The 18,143-nt window shown below is 43.8% G+C and overlaps 2 protein-coding genes across 3 annotated transcripts in view; one reads left to right on the plus strand and one right to left on the minus strand.

Moving 5' to 3' along the window:
- Positions 1-526: 526 nt before the first annotated feature.
- Positions 527-1,795, minus strand: lhfpl4a (LHFPL tetraspan subfamily member 4a). Its single transcript, XM_062470735.1, has 2 exons — positions 718-1,795; positions 527-543 (listed from the first exon to the last, which is right to left on the minus strand). Exons 1-2 carry the CDS (start codon positions 1,121-1,123, stop codon positions 527-529), a joined length of 423 nt encoding a protein of 140 aa, XP_062326719.1. The 5' UTR covers positions 1,124-1,795.
- Positions 1,796-3,035: 1,240 nt separating this feature from the next.
- Positions 3,036-18,143, plus strand: part of mtmr14 (myotubularin related protein 14) — a 35,798-nt gene continuing 20,690 nt past the window's right edge. For both annotated transcript variants that reach the window (XM_062456380.1, XM_062456389.1), the window contains exons 1-3: positions 3,036-3,893; positions 4,265-4,413; positions 5,571-5,679. In XM_062456380.1, the coding sequence (XP_062312364.1) occupies positions 3,759-3,893; positions 4,265-4,413; positions 5,571-5,679 (393 nt within the window). In that variant the 5' untranslated portion in view covers positions 3,036-3,758. The remainder of the gene's footprint in view (positions 3,894-4,264; positions 4,414-5,570; positions 5,680-18,143) is intronic.

Consider the following 18,143-nt stretch of genomic DNA (forward strand, 5'->3'; position numbering starts at 1 on the left):
CACTCCCAGAGACGCAAGAAGAAATCAAATATATATATTTTTTACTATTAATGACAAAATAGTAACGCACAGTGACTTGGACAAGTAACTTTAATCTGATTACTGATTTGGAAATAGTAACGCGTTAGATTACTCGTTACTGAAAAAAGTGGTCAGGCTGGTTAGGCCTAGTACTGGAGAAAATAAACAAACTTTTCATACTAATGTCCTGCAAACAAATCGAGTAAAGGTCTTCATCTTACTGACAAATGCCATTTGCGAGTGAACAATTTCACGTAAATTGTTTTTGTGTATCATGTGCGGCAAATAGATGGGCTTAAATAGTTAGTAATGAAAAAGCACTGAAAATGAATGAAATCATACAGAAGAACCAACTAGCAGTTGGCACAAAAATAGAAACCATGATCTTTAATGCATTAGGCCTATTGCTGAACGAAGATAATTAATTAACAAAATCCTGAACAATTACCTACACTCAATTGTTTTCATCGTAATGTCTAGTGGGTTCAGTAGTAAAAGATGCATTTTATCCAACACAGGACACTATGGCACACACCCAACAAACATTCACCCCCACACACGTACCAGTCCTACATATAAACTCTTATAAATACTCAATGGACCTTCATGTTAGTGGGCAGAATGAATCAGTTATGCCAGTTGTGCCGTCCTTGTGGAGGTGCATGGCAACTCAAGAACAACAACAAGATATCTTACCGCATAGCAGCTGCATCCAAGCGCAGGTCTTGTAGACAGTGGCGGTGTTGCAGAAGAAGAAGAGCGCAAAACAGCCGATGCAGCTCAAGATGAGCACCATGGACAGCAACACAAAGAACGAGGCCGCTTTAAATGCACCAGAGGGAATGGAGCTGAACTCGGCAAAGGTTCCCTGGCAGGCGAGCTCCCGGTTGGAGTTCCCGTAGCCAACGCAATAATGGAACAAGCCAAAGTAGCCGGCGTGAGGAGTATTCATACTGTCCCCAATCCAATAGGGCTGAGTGAAAACCACCACGTTTATAATCGCCAAACATATGGTGAAGATAGCCCATAGAACACCAATGGCTCGCGAGTTCCGCATGTAGTTGTCATGGTAAATTTTGGAGGCTTCTTGTGAGGGAAGCATTTTTCCACACCTTTGGCGTTATCTGGTAGCCTATTCCCGGTGTCTCTATCTGTCCCTATAAGCAGTCCCTCAACAACGCTTTTTGTTTGAGGACCCCGTAGTCTATAGATTAAAAAAGGTCATACGTTCGCAAATTGTACACATATGCCACAAACAGTCCCCTTGTAATTATCAATCAAAGGTTCAGATTCTGTATTTCAGTCTTAATTCCAATTTAAGGAGAACTGAGCGCGATTCAATAGCGAGAGAAAAAAAAGAAAAATCTTCCCTCTCAGTGCGTAAAGACTCAGCAGAGTCGACCAAACTCGCACCGCCAAAAACCGTGGTCAAGAAACGACGGGATGAGGCGCATTTTTTCACCACCGTCTGAGTGTTAATAATGTAGCTGTATTGAATTTATTACACCAAGCGCTTCAAAGGAGAGAAAGGATGAGCTGATGAGACCCGATGATGAATTTTCCACCAACGAACCGGAGGTCTAATGAAAACGAGAACATCCAATCTACCCAAAACAAAAAGAGAATTAGTCTCCTTTGAAGAATGAAAACAAAGGATAGCCTACTTTTAGCCTTATATCATTGTACATACCAAGACCATGGCTGTGGTTTTTGATGTAGGCTAGTCTTTCCTCGCTCTCCCTTTCCCTCCTGTCTCTCCTTCGCGTGCACACGTTTTCGGGGTTGTAAAAGGCTGTTGATGATGGCGCGCACACGTTTTGAGTATTGCAGAAATTCGAAATAATCTGCCTATATATAGGCGTTGAGCATCTTTCACATTTCTGTCCCACAGCATTCATTGTCTTAGAAAGGGGGGCCTTGTATGTGTTGTTCGAGTGAAATAAAAAGTTTTGCAAACGGCATGGTAGTCATCAATTCCTCAAAAAGGTTATTTTGACTGTAATGCAGGATTCGAACTCGTATATAGACATAGAGGAAACACTGGTTAATGATTTGTGAATGTATCATTATGTTATGACTTTACCTGGACTTTACCACTTAATCATTTGTTATATGACTATATATAGTATAGGCTACCGTATGAGGTGGTTGCTGAGTAGGCTATTGATGCTGGACAGGCCACACACCATCCACACTACAGTAGTTCCGTGGAACAGTTGCACAGTGACTAATAGGTCAGATATAGCGGATGAAGGGGCGTAAGTGAAGTAGGCTAGTGCTGCACGCAAATATCAGAGCACCAAAATCTGAACGACGGACCGCCGTTACTGAAATGGCGGTATCCGTTCGCTTGTTCTCCATGTTCCGCTCAAACCCAGTAGTTCCAGATTCATCTGGTAGCCTATAGTCCTAAAGTCGCTCAGTCCAGTTGCAGATGTCTGGAGACTAAAATCCATGGACGCCGCCATTGTGGTAGGCCTAATTAACCCATGAATTAACGGTAGGCTATTAGTTCACACGGTTAACTCACAGTGTAAGTTCACACAGTTAACTCAGAATTAGTTCATGTTTTAATATCGATAGGAATTGATCCATGATGGCGGATTTAAATAATAGTAAATCATAGGCCTATGTGATGTGTTAAACATCAATGCATAATTAAGTACCTTATTAACTTTGATGATTCATGCATTAATGAACGCTCATTAATGCACCATTATTGTAAAGTGTTACCATTTATCTATTATATTTTGACATGTTTTTGCAATAGGCTCCCATATATTGAGAACGTATTTGGGAGAAATATACTGTCTCCCGAAGTGTTCTTAAAATATATTACGATCTGTTTATCTATTTTATTTTAAAAGGTGGAGAAAATAAATTTTGAAGGTTTAATTGAAAAATAGGCTTTCTGAAAAGTGGCATATCAATGATAATTGTGAGTTTACTAATTGCCCGCATTACGTCATTTTTGGAACCGGTTTGTAGACATAAGGGGGCGAGGGTAGTCACGTGTTAGTGCCAACTTCCTGTTTACCACTTGTTCCTTGAGACAGTTCAGGGATTGCAACAGTAGACTGTCGTGTGATTTGGATGACAACATACACTGATTCGACGTCCTACAGCTACGAAATTGTTCACTTTCTTACGTCCGTCCTTTTTGTTATTACATAGGAAACAGAGGGGAGATGAAGACGTGACATTGAGGAAACGTGATTAGGCCAGGAGTCCTCGAGAAATCCTGAGTCTGGTGCCCGTACAGTAGTTCCTATTTTGGTTTTGGTGAACACCTCTATTGACAAGCGGAGCCGTACAAAACGAAAACGCAATGTTACACAGGATTACCAGGTATACAACTGAATGACTATTTTAGCAATGTTTCTGATAATATATTGATATTTTGTGTTTGAAATCTATACCGATCACGTACATTTAGCACTATACGCTAACTAGCTAGCAAGCTGGCAAACTACTAGTACTATTACTCGTTTGTACTAACCAGCTAAAAGGGTTGGTCAACTCGGGGGCGAGTTAACATCACAGTGTGTAGAGTGTATCACGCCGGCTTTGCCCTGAATTCGGGGAGAATACCCGGCTCCGGCCCCCTCAAGCGGGCAGTCAGGAAGAAACTGGCTGGGAAGGGATGGCCTGGTCGGTCTTCCCGTTCCCAAGGACAAGGTTCTGCGGTGTTTGAAGGAGGGCAAGTTCGGATACAACCCATCGTGGGTCGCAGCGCGATGATGGCTACATCCCCCTCCGTGTCAGAGAGCCTTATGGCCTCCGGGCTGTCTGGCAGAAAGAGCGAAGAAATAGCGGATTTGATAGATTTGTTTTCGAAGATGCAGTACAGAGCGAAAGAAGTAAACCCGCGGGTAAGTTACTTTATCTCCGACAGACAAAAATTATAGCTCTATCTATGTTTGCCATCGCCTCCTTAAACGTCACTTGCATTTATGCGCGCCCCAAGTAAACAACAACATCCAGGCTATCTCCCCCCTCCCATGTGACTGTCCCACTACACTAATCACTCCTTAAACACTAACCTCTAACGTCCACGCATTAACCGCCATAATAACCAAGCACCTCAATCATAAATTAACTTCAAATTATCTAACTATTCAGTTCTGTATGTGCCATTTTAATGGAGCTACACATAGGTTTTCTTGTTTTTATTTAAGTGGGTTTGTGCAGCTTAATTTATAGACACACTATAAGAAAACATGTTGGTTTATTTTCTGCACAGGTGGAATTGATAGAGAAACGTTGCTTGGAGCTGTTTGGTCGAGACTACAAGTACAGTGTCATCCACAACACCAATGGAGAAGTGTGTGGACATTACCCCAGGCAGATAGTCTTCCTGGAGTACGAATGCACAGAGCCCAATAAAGACAGGTACCCTGAGTTTATTGCAGTTACAAAGTTCAGTACACTTGGTAACTAATTAAAGTACTGTTTATTTTAAACAGCATATAGCCCACATTTGTTTCAATGAACTTGAAGGCAGGCCTTATTTGTCTCTGACATGGAAGGCTTAAATTGTCAGTGATCATCATATGAGGACCGCTCCATTGTACAGTGAACTTAAATGTGTCATAGTACTATCTCCTTTTAGGATTTAACTTGAGTGTAAGAACTTTTGACCTATGGGCAAGAAACCTGTCTTGACTTGAAACACTAATAATCTAGCACAGTTTTTTAGTTTTTCCTTCTGTTGGCCTTGATGTAATCTTCTAAGCTTAGGAGACCAGCCCTAAACATTTTCATATACATGATAATGTAAACATATAGCAAACTTAGGTTATCCACAAACACTCATGTTCCTGTAGTTGTTCAACAATTGAAGGTGTTCACACGTGGACATGGATTAGAGTTTTAACATAAAAGTGGAATGCTCGACAGTAAATGCATTTACAGGTTGCAAACTTTGTTTGGGCCTTACTTTGTTATTTTTTAGGTGTTTTTTCATAGTCTATCTTCTGCATCTACTGTGTGTTCTCTGTGCAGAAAAACATTGAGTGAATTTGACATGAGTTTATGACTCATTGTCACGCTGGCAGGCGTAAATAAAAATTGCCTAATTTACGCACATGTTCCACGCACCTCGTTTCCCCCTGTGTGAACATATGTCCTCAAATATATCTTATGTCCTCAAATATGGTATATTTAAGCCTTTTTGTTGTTGGATAAACAGATTTGGTTTTGGTTTTAGGCTTGGCCAAGGTTTAGATGCTACAAAAAGGGCCTACATCATATGATCAGATACCATTAAAATGGCATCAGTCATTCGAATGTAATGTGCAGACCTTTGAATCTAGGCTAGATGACAAGACAAATTAAGCCACACTGATATGATCCTGCCCCCTTAGTAACTCACGATGGAGCAATGATTATAGAGAACATATTTGTCATAATGAAAATATCAATATACTTAAATCAGCTATATTTCCCAGTGGTATGTCAGTGCACTGCATAGTCATATTACAGAATAGTATTGTACACTACAAAGTAAAACTGTATTCTTACTATACCTTGTGTCCTGTGTGGTCCAGGTTTGAGAGCACGGTCCAGATAAGCAAGCTGCAGGACCTAGTGAATCGCAGTAAGATGGCTCGCTGCAGGGGCCGCTTCGTCTGTCCAGTTATCCTCTACAACGGCAAGGTGAGGCCGCTCAAATCAACCAACACCCAGACACCACCTCAGGTTAGGGTTATTTAGTTTCTGGGGAAAGAAGGAGCATTCACTTCTTCACACGGTCCAAAATGTCTCAATGATTTCAACTTGAGTGTTTATGCTCTAATATTTGTCAACTTCTTTTATGTGCTCACTGTGGCGCCACCTATGGGGGGTGGGCAGGGGCCGCCTACTGGCCCCTCCTCCTGACTTGTGTTGTCACAATACCAAAATGTGGACTTCAATACTGATACCAAGTGTAGTATCGCGGTACTCAATACTGAAATAAGAATGATTTAATTGAAATTGAGTAATTTGACAATGACTTAGACTTTTATTTTCAATTGGAACTTTTTACAATGTGTATAGAAATGTAAGCATAAATAAAATGGTTCCCCGGGTTGTTGAACACCTGTTCCCCCGATTGTTGAACCCCTGTTCCCCCAGTGCTCTATGTTAGAGACTGTGGTAAAGATTAAACCTGTTATACATAATGAATCGTAAAATAATGAATAAAACAACTTTTCTAGGTGCGCTTCTCAGGAGTAAATCCTAGTGCGTAACTGAGGGGGGGGGGGCTGCGGGGGGGTGCTGATGGTGTTTCTGATTGGCTGGTAGGTGGCAGTTAATTCACAGACAGCTATCAACTCGACCGAAAACGTACCTCCATATGCCTGCGCCATTAATTGTACATAGCGGGACAAGTTATTCCTTACTTCTCAGCGTGAAAAATGGCGAAAGCTAGAATTCTGACTCACGATTGAGCAATAAAACCTCTGAAAAAATACATGATATAGGCTACCTTAACCCTCGTGCTGCCTTCGGGTCACATGACCCAAAGGTTCATAACGAACCATCATTGTGTTTACCCAATTTTACCCAATACAAAACCAAATAAAAATACTTTTCTTTTAACCTTCGCAATGTGGGGGGTCTGAGACAGCCCGACGGTTAAAAGAAAATGCTTCACTTTGTTTTTGTATGCGGTAAAGTTGTCGCAATACGACGGTGGGTCACAATGACTGATGGGTCAGAACGACCCGAGGAGAACACAAGGGTTAAAGCCTGTATGTGATTGCTTACACACGCGATGATACAGATCACATACAGCTCAACCTAGCAACAGGAGAAAGCATCATTGTTTTGCGCACTGTTGTGCGGAAGGGGGAACTGAATTCTCCAAACACCGGCCGCATGTAGCAGAGCATGGGCGTGACATCACACCCAGGTCTGCTTTTCTTGAAGACACAGTAGCCAACAGCTTTTATCGCTGTGATTCAACTGCCTGTTTCGGCGCATAAAAGTACAGTTTTTCCTTAATGCCAGTATTGTACCGTTCCTAAAAAGCCAGTACCTTGGTACGATACCAGTACCAGTATACCGTGCAACACTACTCCTGAGGAAAACCATTTCAGCCGCTTGTACTCGCAACTTAGTTCTTTCGGTCATGACCCAACCTTTATGACCATAGGTGAGGGTAGGAACGAAAATTGACCGGTAGATCGAGAGCTTTGCCTTCCGGCTCAGCTCTGTTTTCATGACAACGGTGCAATAGAGCGAATGCAATACCGCCTCCGCTGCCCTGATTCTCCGGCCAACCTCCCACTCCATTTTCCCCTCAATCGCGAACAAGACCCCAAGGTACTTGAACTTCTTCACTTGGGGTAAGAACTCATTCCCTACCCGGAGAAAGCACTCCATCGGTTTCCTGCAGAGAACCATGAATCTGATCCCCCATCAGCCTCCGGCTCCGCCTCTATCATAGAGGGCATGGTGGGATTTAGGAGTTCTTCAAAGTGTTCCTTCCACCGCCCAATAACCTGCTCAGTTGAGGTCAACAGCGTCCCATATTTGCTGTACACAGCTTGGATGGTTCCCCACTTCCCCCCCTGAGGTGGCGGACGGTTTTCCAGAAGTACCTTGGTGCAGACCGAAAGTCCTTCTCCATATCTTCTCCGAACTTCTCTCACACCCACGGCTTTGCCTCTCTCATAGCAGAGGCTGCAGCCCTTCAGGCATGTCGGTACCTTGCAACTGCCTTCGGAGACATCCGGGACAACGTATCCCGGAAGGCCTTTTTCTTCAGTTGGATAGCTTCCCTGACCACCAGTGTCCACCACAGTGTTCAAGAGTTAACTTACCACCCCTTGAGGCACCTAAGACCTTGAGGCAGCAATGGAAGCTCTGAACATTGCCCTCTCCGGTTCAATGGCCCCAACCTCTGCAGGGATGCCTGAGAAACTCTGCCGGAGGTGTGAGTTGAAGATCTCATGGACAGGGGCCTCCTCCAAACGTTCCCAGTTCACCCGCACTACTCGCTTGGGATTACCAGGTTTGTCCAGAGTCTTCCCCCACTCCCTGACCCAACTCACCACCAGATGGTCATCGGTTGACAGCTCAGCCTCTCTCTTCACCCAAGTGTCGAAAACATACAGACTCAGATCCGACGACACAATTACAAAATCGATCATCGCCCTTCTCCCTAGGGTGCTCTGGTACCATGTACACTTATGAGCATCCTTATGTTCGAACATGGTGTTTGGTATAGATAATACAATAAGCATCTTTAACAGCTTTATTACCAGTGTTGTAGTACTCAAGACCAGTCTTGGTCTCGAGATATTTTGAAGGTCTTGTCTCTGAATCGACAAAGAGGACTCTGGATTTTATTTCAAGACCACAACTGTGGGAATATCACTAAATTGCCTGTGCATTGTTTAATTTATTTGTTAATATCATTACTGTTATTGGATGTAAAATGTCACGCTTCAAATGCAACCAATAACTTAACTCATTTCCAATTTGAAATTACGCACTCCAAAAGTGAATGAGGAAGATTGGCGAAACCGTGGCTGTCTGAAGATGTTGACAAAATCAGCTATAATTAGATGTGGTTACCTGAACCCCAAAGAGTTTACAATAACGTTCAAAAGTAAACACACAGTTTGTGTAAATTCTGCAAAGAGACACTCACTGAGACGGCTGGCACTAGGCCTACATCAAACTTTTACCGGCATTTAGAAAGAAAACATTAAAAAAGGTAAGCTAGGCGTAAGTGACGCTAGCAAAGCTAGCCTAGCTACCTATCTATTCTGCACTACTACACTTTGACTGTGAAACTTTCATGTAGGCCCATACTATAGCAGTTACAGATATACAACACAGATGAGTCAGGAGAGTTTTGCTTCTCTTTTTCGCCACTCTGAAACATTTCTGGGCACCACTGCTTTTGCCTGTTAGTGCCTGCAATGCTGGGAATAACTATATGACAACAGTAATGTTTAATGTAACTGCCCTTTCTAACAGTACAACTGGCCCCAGCTTGGCACCCCATGGCCTAGAACCTCCCCTAGCTGCATTGAAAATCAAGACAAGCCTTTTCATTAGGCACAGTGGCAGACTCATGCTGTTTGTCACCACTCATGGACTTCTGCCTAAACTGACATGCACCAACTCAGAGCAATGAGTTTCAACAACCATTAGCACTTTTTTTTTTTTTTACTCTACTCTTAATGCAAGACTATGTTTAAGTCATTGTCTGAAATTCTCTGTCACCAACTGTCTATGGAGGAACCCCTCCCTCACCAAATTGCTTTGGTCATGCTTTCTTAAAAGTCGAGTCCTTAGTTTAATTGTGCCAAAGAAGAAGATAAAATGACCAAGCTGTGTTTGGTTGATTCAACTTTATAGTTCTGAAGAAGAAGACCTTCTGTTTCTTCTAACAGCTGAATTAGCTGTGACCAAACTAGCCACAGAATGGTTACTAGTCCAGAATGGCTACTAGGCCAATGATACCCCAATTCCACCAAAGTGAACCGGGAGCTAGTTCGGAGCTGGTGCTAGAGCCGGTTCAGAGCTGGTTCAATTTGCGAGCCTTCTAAGAACCGGTTTGCTTTTCCATGGGCTACAGAGCCACCACAGAGCCACGTCATTACGTCACTGTATACGTCTCATCTTTCCCAGCAACGCGACAGCGCCAAACACAAAGCAGAGCCTGTCTAAAGGCTGTTTATGAATCCGAAGAACGCTAAGAACGCAAGGTTGAGATGCCTGTTTTCTTGGCTATTGCGCAATACCCTGGACTCGCAGCAGTATGACAACACTGGCATTATCAGCGCAACATTTTATAAACTTTTGCTGTATAGTGCTTGTGTATTACATTAGTGTTAAATATAGGCTCAATAGCTCATAACATTTGTGTTTGTCATTTCACTCATTTTGATAGGATTATGATAAAATGCAGCAACTAGTGTCTGCAATGCACTGCGATGCTAGCTAGGTTATTGAAAAGTCGGAACAAATTTACAAATGAGCCGTTTCATCAATAAAATAAGCACATTTTCAACAACTACACTGCCCACTTCTCGTCACATTTTAATTCAGATGCTGATTTACACATACCGTTTAGCTGAAATATGAATTGTAAAAGCGTACAGCAATGGCGGTCAAAGGATTCTGTTGTCTTGTTGGTCACGGTAACCCCGCCCCTGGTTCTTACTTGGTTCCCAGACTAGCCCAGCTCCGAAGTGGTGCTAGTTGCGAACCACTTTCCCTGGTTCGGAGCCGGCTCTCAGGCTGTCAAAAGAGAAAGAACTGGTTCGAAATTAAGCACCGGCTCCGAACCAGCACCCAAAACGCGTCGGAGGAAAAGGGGTATGAGTGAAGGTGGGTGCTTGGTCAGCACACCTTTTACAGAAACCCTTAAATGACACGCCCACCATAAAACGAGCAAAGCACTACGGTTTGCGACTCGTGATAACCATCACACACAGTAGTGTACAATAAAAAATAACGAACCCCAGCTTTACGCTCGGGACAAAGCATCTGCAACCACGTTCGCAGATCCCTTAAGGTGCTGAATATCGGGGTTGTACTCTTGTGCCATTAGGGCCCACCGCATAAGCCGGCGCTTCTGATTGTACATCCGATTTAAGAACACGAGTGGGTTGTGGTCAGTAAAGACCTGTACTGGCTGAGAGCTGCAACCCACGTAAACCTCAAAGTGCTGTAGTTCCCACAACAAAGCTAGGGTTTCCTGCTCAATAGCCTTGACTGACAGGGGTTGAACTTACGGGAGAAGAAGCTGACGGGCCTATTCACCCCCTCGACGTCGTCCTGCAACAGGGCAGCCCCCACGCCCACAGCACTGGCATCCACCTCCAGCTTGAAGGGTTTACTAAAGTCGGGGGCGGCTAAAACAGGTGCACGTTGACTACGTCATCCAAGTACGCGGTACAGTTTTTAACCCCTGCGAACACAATGTTAACGAGCCTTTGGAAAGTAGCTGGCGCATTGCGCATTCCAAACGGCATGACAGTATACTGTGTAAAACTGTCAGGCGTCACAAAGGCAGATATCTCCGAGGCACAAGACGTAAGAGGGACCTGCCAGTATCCCTTCAACAAATCTAGCTTACTCCCAAAGGCCACAGACACAATGGTGTCCACACAGTCATCGATCCTTGGCATAGGAAAAGAGTCAGGCACAGTTACAGAATTCACACGCCGGTAGTCTGTACAAAACCTAGAAGTACCGTCTGGTTTAGGTACGAGGATACACGGCGAACTCCAGGCACTGCTGCTGGTTTTTGCTTTGCCGTTTTCCAGGAGGTAAGCTACCTCCATTCTCATCACCTCCCTCTTCGCAGCGTTAGCCCGATAGGGGTGTTGGCGTATCGGGGCAGCACCTGCAACATTCACATCATGCTCCAAGACGGTTGTCACACTGGGGACATCATTGAACACACTTGGGAAGCATTTGATTAGGGCCACAAGGTCATTGACCGTCATCTAAGTGCTCGGTGAGAGAATCCAACTGTGTAAGCATAACTGAATTACTCAACCTCTCACACTGCGGGAGTGAATTGCGAAGCTGTAACCCGTCCTCATCTTGTTCCTCCAGGTCGGAGGAGCACAGTACCACCGTGGCCACACTGGACTTGGTGGGCTGGCTTAGTGCACCTGGACATAGAGAAGGTTTACGGACATGATATGGCTTCAACATGTTAATGAGGCACAGCTGAGTCGTATGCCTCTGCTCTGGAGTCCTAACTACGTAGTTGGTTTCACTGACTTTCCTATCAACGGTTAGAGGTCCAGTGTGACGAGCCCTGAACTGGCAACAGCACTAGAACCTGGTCATCTGCTTTGAAACCGCGGCTCACTGCCGATTTGTCATAGCGCTGCTTCATGCGTTTCTGGGCAGCTGAGAGAGACCCCTGTGCTATGGCACACGCGTCATGGAGCCAGTTATGCATGTGATGAACATACTCAAACACATTTCTCGAAACACCGGTAGGTGTGTCTGCTGAAAGGATATTCTCCTTCATTACTTGTAACGGACCCCGTGGGGTGTGACCAAAAACTAAGTCAGCAGGGCTGAAACCCAGTGACTCCTGCACCGTCTCCCTTACGGCGAATAACACGAACGGCACCCCCTCGTCCCAGTCAGCCTGGGTGTCCCTGCAATACTTGCGTAGCATGGCCTTTAGCGTCTGGTGCCACCGTTCCAGCGCCCCTTGGCTTTCCGGGTGGTACGGACTGGAGACCTGATGTTGGATAGACAGGTTCCGTAAGACGTGTCTAAAGAGCTTGGACATAAAGTTACTACCCTGGTCCGATTGGAGGACTTTTGGAAGGCCAAAAGTGGTAAAGAACTTTGAGTGCCTTCGTCATTGCCTTAGCAGTGATGGTACGCAACGGTATTGCTTTTGGGTACTTTGCTTTTCGAGTAGCGCAACACATAATCGTTAGGAGAAACTGGTTTCCTGATCTGGTTTTAGGTAGCGGGCCTACGCAATCAATGATAACCCGCTCAAACGGTTCCCCTATCACTGGAACCGGACACAGAGGAGCGCGGGGAATGACTTGGTTTGCTTTACCCATTACCTGACACACACGACGTGGCTTACAAAACTGCACAACATCCGACTTTAGCCCTGGCCAAAAGAAGTGCTGGAGAATGCGGTTGTATGTTTTAGTTATGCCAAGGTGGCCAGACTGTGACAATAATAACACTCCCTCTGTTCAGGTCTCAGGCCTGCCTCGCTAAGCAGCGGACGAGTACCACGGGTCGGTGAGGTTTTCCCTCAAAACAGGACGTTGACGCAGAAAACAGTGTTTTCTGTGTCAACGCATACTCATCGTCTAGAACAGCTGCCTGGGATAAGGACTCCACCTTTTTCTCGTTGAGATTACATTTACATTTATTCATTTAGCAGACGCTCTTATCCAGAGCGACTTACAGTAAGTACAGGGACATTCTCCCCGAGGCAAGTAGGGTGAAGTGCCTTGCCCAAGGACACAACGTCATTTGGCACAGCCAGGAATCGAACTGGCAACCTTCAGATTACTCGTTCGAACGCTGCAGGATAGCTGGAAACGGTGGAACAAGAGCAATGTTCTTGCTCACTTCGAAGTGGCCCTGCTCACCGCCAGGCGGAGGTGCCACGCCTCCAGCTCCATCTGTCTAATGCGTACAGCCTGGTCAGCCTTTATCCTCTGACTTTCCAGTTTGAACTCATGTTACGTATGCATCATATTTTAAGGCCTGTAACTCAACCTTTCTAGCGTGCTCTCTTCCTGTTGCTCTGCCTGAAAACGGGCCAAGCGCAGCGCGAGACGCGCTCTATGAACCGGGGTACTCGCAGGGCTGGCAGGAGAGGTCGGATCGAACCTGGGGAGGGTAAGAGGAACTCCTTCCTGCAGTTTAGTAAACTTATTGTTATAAAACAAATGCAATAGAATTTAATCTGACTGCAACCATTCAACATATGACTGTCTTCTGTTATCATAAGCAAGGGAGCCCTGAGACAAATAGAATAACTAGTTCGTAAAAAAAAAATTTATGTACAAGAATAAAAATTTAATAAAAATAAAATAGATTTTTTAAATTTGTGAATCGATGTGAATCGCTAGAAGACTGAATCGCGAGTGAATTGATTTTTTTCCCGACCACTACTACCGTATTTATGTATTTGACTATGTCACACTCTTTTTCATAGTTTGGCTGGTCCTGCGACTTATAGTCAGGTGCGACTTGTATTTCAAAATATATTAGTGGTGGGCCGTTATCGGCGTTAACGCGCTGCGTTAACGTGAGACTCTTATCGGGCGATAAAAAAAATATCTCCGTTAATCTATTCTCAAAGTTGGGTTGGGAGCTGGGTCTATACTACGCAAGCTATGATGAGAACAAGTCTTCGAAGCTGTGTGTATGCCTTGTGTATGAAATTATCACATCAAACGTGACGTGCTAACATGGATGCAGCTATGAAGCCGCCTGGTTTGCTTCAGGGAAAATGTATTTTTAAGAAGCTTCCCAATGGAAACCTCGACAAGACTAAGGTTGTTTGCACCTTGTGCTATGCGGAATTAGTTTACTGTAGGAGTTCTTCCAGTCTCAAATACCACCCAAATGCAAAGCATTCCTTAGCTAATGCGGAAGATGCCAGGCCAAGCACTGATGTAGCGCAGGGGAAGTGTCGTCGTCAAACTACGAAGTTTGAGTGCAACCGAGGCAAGCCCGTCAGCACAGCTCTATCAGCCAAGTTAACTAATTTAATAAACAGTTAATAAACACAAGTACATCTTATTGAACAGAATTTATTATTTTCATCTCAAGCAGTTTGTGATGCATTTTGGAAACAGGGGATGAGCTCCTGGTCTAATGCGCCACCTGGTTTGAGAAACCCGTTCTCAAAGACTTACTTTTAGTCATTATTTGGGTAGCACACATATTCTGAATGCCTTTCAAATGAGCCATTTTAATCTAGATTAATCTAGATTAACGCCAAGATTACAGTGAGATTAATCTAGATTAAAAAAAATAATCTATGCCCACCACTAAAATATATGTAATTTAACATGTTTTTAAATGTTAATTCATACTGACTGACATGAACTAATGAGTTCAACGGATTCAGTGATGTGGAATGAGATCGGGAGCTTGGTGAACTAGCTTACCGGTGACTTGCTTGTTGGACTCGCTAGCTTGTAATGCTAATTCAACCTATTCAGCCTCCCAGGTTTGTTCTTTATGCTCTTGTGTAGCTGAATAACTGTTAATATGTTACGTTACATTTACATTTAGTCATTTAGCAGACGCTCTTATCCATTTACATTTTACATTTACATTTAGACATTTAGCAGACGCTCTTATCCAGAGCGAGTTACAGTAAGTACAGGGACATTCTCCCCGAGGCAAGTAGGGTGAAGTGCCTTGCCCAAGGACACAACGTTATTTTGCACGGCCGACCCCCTTGGGTCAGATGGAATAGGTGTCCGGTATGTTAACGACCCCCACGTTAACATACCGGACACCTATTCAGCCTGTGTGCTATTGTGTAGTTGAATAACTTGCCTTTCGAGATTAAATGTCTGTTCTTGGTCTTGGATTTTGTGAAATAAATTTAGTAGATTCTTGGATGTATAGTCCAGTGCGACTATTTTTTTCCTCTTCATGACGCATTTTTTGACTGATGCGACTTATACTCTGGAGCGACTTGTAGTCCGAAAAATAAGGTAATTAGAAACTAGCATAGAGTTTTTACACCATTTCGTGTTGATATAAACACACAAGCCACAGTCCAATTTATTGTTCAGGGAGCAAACATTTGAGAGCAGGATGAACGGGAGAGTAAGCAGAGATCGTAGCTTCAAGAAGAATCAGAATAGGATTTATTCGCCATGAAAGTTTGCATAGACAAGGAATTTGCTTTGGCAGGAAGGTGCATACAATAAACATATAGGAACCTAAAATTTTAATATGTGGACTATCTATACTAAGTGTACATAAACTAGCATTACTAAGTGGAATTAGAATTAAATAAAATATACAATAAGATCAAATGTAAGTTGCCGTAATTTACAATATAAAAATACAAAAATACAAATATTACAAAAAATACAAATGTACAAGATACAATTTTGTAATGCAGTGCAAAATACAGTGTGTTTTAAGCAGGAAGTCATTAGAGTCAGTGTGGACCCTTGGCCTTGTTGAAGAGGCCAACAGCGGAAGGGAAGAAACTGTTTTTGTGGCGAGAGGTATTGGTCCTGATGGACCGCAGCCTTCTGCCGGAGGGGAGTGACTGAAACAGGGAGTGTCCAGGGTGGGAGGAGTCGGCCACAATCTTCCTCGCTCGCCTCAGGGTCCTCGAGGTGTGCAGGTCCTCAAGGGTCCTTGGCAGTGGCAGCAGCGTACCAGATGTTGATGGAGGAGGTGAGGATGGACTCAATGATGGCTGTGTAGAAGTTCACCATCATTGTCTTTGGCAGGTTGAATTTCTTCAGCTGCCGAAGGAAGTACATCCTCTGTTGTGCTTTCTTGGTGAGGGAGCTGATGTTCAGTTCCCACTTGAGGTCCTGGGAGAGGATAGTGCCCAGGAAGTGGAAGGACTCCACAGTGTTGACTGGGGAGTCGCACAGGGTGATGGGGGCTGAGTGGGGCTGTGTTCTTTCTGAAGTCCACAACCATCTCCACTGTCTTAAGAGCATTGAGTTCTAAGTTGTTCTGGCTGCACCAGGTCACCAGGTTGGCCGCTTCCCACCTATAATCAGACTCGTCTCCACCAGAGATGAGCCCAATAAGGGTGGTGTCGTCCGCAAACTTCAGGAGTTTGACGGACGGATGACTGGAGGTGCAGCTGTTGGTGTACAGGGAGAAGAGCAGAGGAGAAAGGACGCAGCCCTGGGGTGATCCGGTGCTGATGGACCGGGAGTCAGAGACTTGTGTTCCCAGCTTAACGCACTGCTTCCTGTCAGACAGGAAGTCTGTGATCCACCTGCAAGTGGAATCAGGCACGTTCAGCTGGGAGAGCTTGTCCTGAAGCAGGGCGGGGATGATGGTATTGAAGGCAGAGCTGAATTCCACAAACAGGATCCTGGCATAGGATGCTGGGGAGTCCAGGTGCTGTAGGGTGAAGTGGAGGGCCATGTTAACTGCATTGTCCACAGACCTGTTGGCTCTGTAGGCAAACTAGCTTAGATGTTCCAAACATACACTTCTCTCAGTTTTGCAATACTTGGACCGTGCCCTGTCAATAAATGAAGAATACCTGTTTTGCCAGGATAACTGGATCTATCAGACCCTTGAATGTTTGAGACATCTTCAATAGCTCCTTCTATAGGAGCTGATCGGAAACTATAGTTTGAGTATCCACTCCATTCACCTTATATACATTGTCAACTTTCATTGGTGATTTTTTCGGCTAATGATTCATTTGACCCATGTTTGAATACATGCAAAAATGATATTATTAGTTACGTTTATCTGCTTTGTGAAACATAACTTATTTGCAATCGTAAATTATTGTTGTCGCTCTAAAATAATGGGACATAAGAATTGGACTTATACCATTGTCTACACACAAATCTATGTGAAACAAAGTATAACAAATTCTTATTATTTTGCACAATTATATATAGGCTATAGAAACTATACATATTAGGTATATTTATACACTATATATTAAACTTTGTCTGAAAAACAGAAGACTCGCATACAAAAGCCCTTGTGACATCTGCTGATAGAAAAGAGAATTGCAGCCCTGGAATGCAGGAAAGAAAATGGCAGAACGAGCACCTGGCATCTATTTAACAGTAAACAGGAGTGAAATAGCCTTAAATTAGCTTTTCCCGGTGTGATTTTGAAAAATGTTAAATACTGGGTCCTGGGTATTGTAAGAGTGCAAAGATAAAAATATTCTCTTCACTACATCAAAATGACACTTTTAGCGTTAATGGAACTGCTATTCTAGGTGTGCTTCTCAGGTAAATCCTTGTGCCTAACTGAAATGAGTAGCCTAAAATAATAACACAAACTACTTATCGTACAGTGCAATATAGTTTTTGTGCCTGCAATAAAACTTAAAGATCCTGTAAAGTGGACCTGGAAACAAGTTTTAAGTTCGCCACACCACAGAATAATGTGTTATTAACTACCCATCCAAATTCGAATGAAAAAATAACACCGACAAGTATGTTAAATTAGGCTGTGAAATCATGAAAAAATCATCAGTCTTCTCTGCTTGAGACTGGGGGGGCGTGTCGCCTGAAGGAGCTGAAGCTCCGCCCCTCGCTGCCTAGTGCCTACCTCCGACCCAGATAATGGACGCTATGTCAAGACGAACAAAACCGTATAGAATTACAATTTATTTGTTCAATGAGTGAAACATACAGATGCATATAAATGAAATGTTCCCGTGAGCTGTAACAGTAAAAATGGACACCAGAGACAGCAGACAGTGAGGCTACTTCCAACTAGGCTACTTCTAACACATTAGCTACCATTTCACCAATATACCATCATTCTACACCGAGTAGCCTAATATCAATTTAGCGGTTTGCACTAACTCATAGCAGAGATACCTCTGGAAAAGTTATCTAGTATAATTATAACAAGCACACAGAACTGAGTGATGAACTGCTGGCGGCGGTGGATGGTCCAGGTGC

This window comes from Osmerus eperlanus, chromosome 1 (genome assembly GCF_963692335.1).
Source record: "Osmerus eperlanus chromosome 1, fOsmEpe2.1, whole genome shotgun sequence".
Lineage (NCBI taxonomy): Eukaryota > Metazoa > Chordata > Actinopteri > Osmeriformes > Osmeridae > Osmerus > Osmerus eperlanus.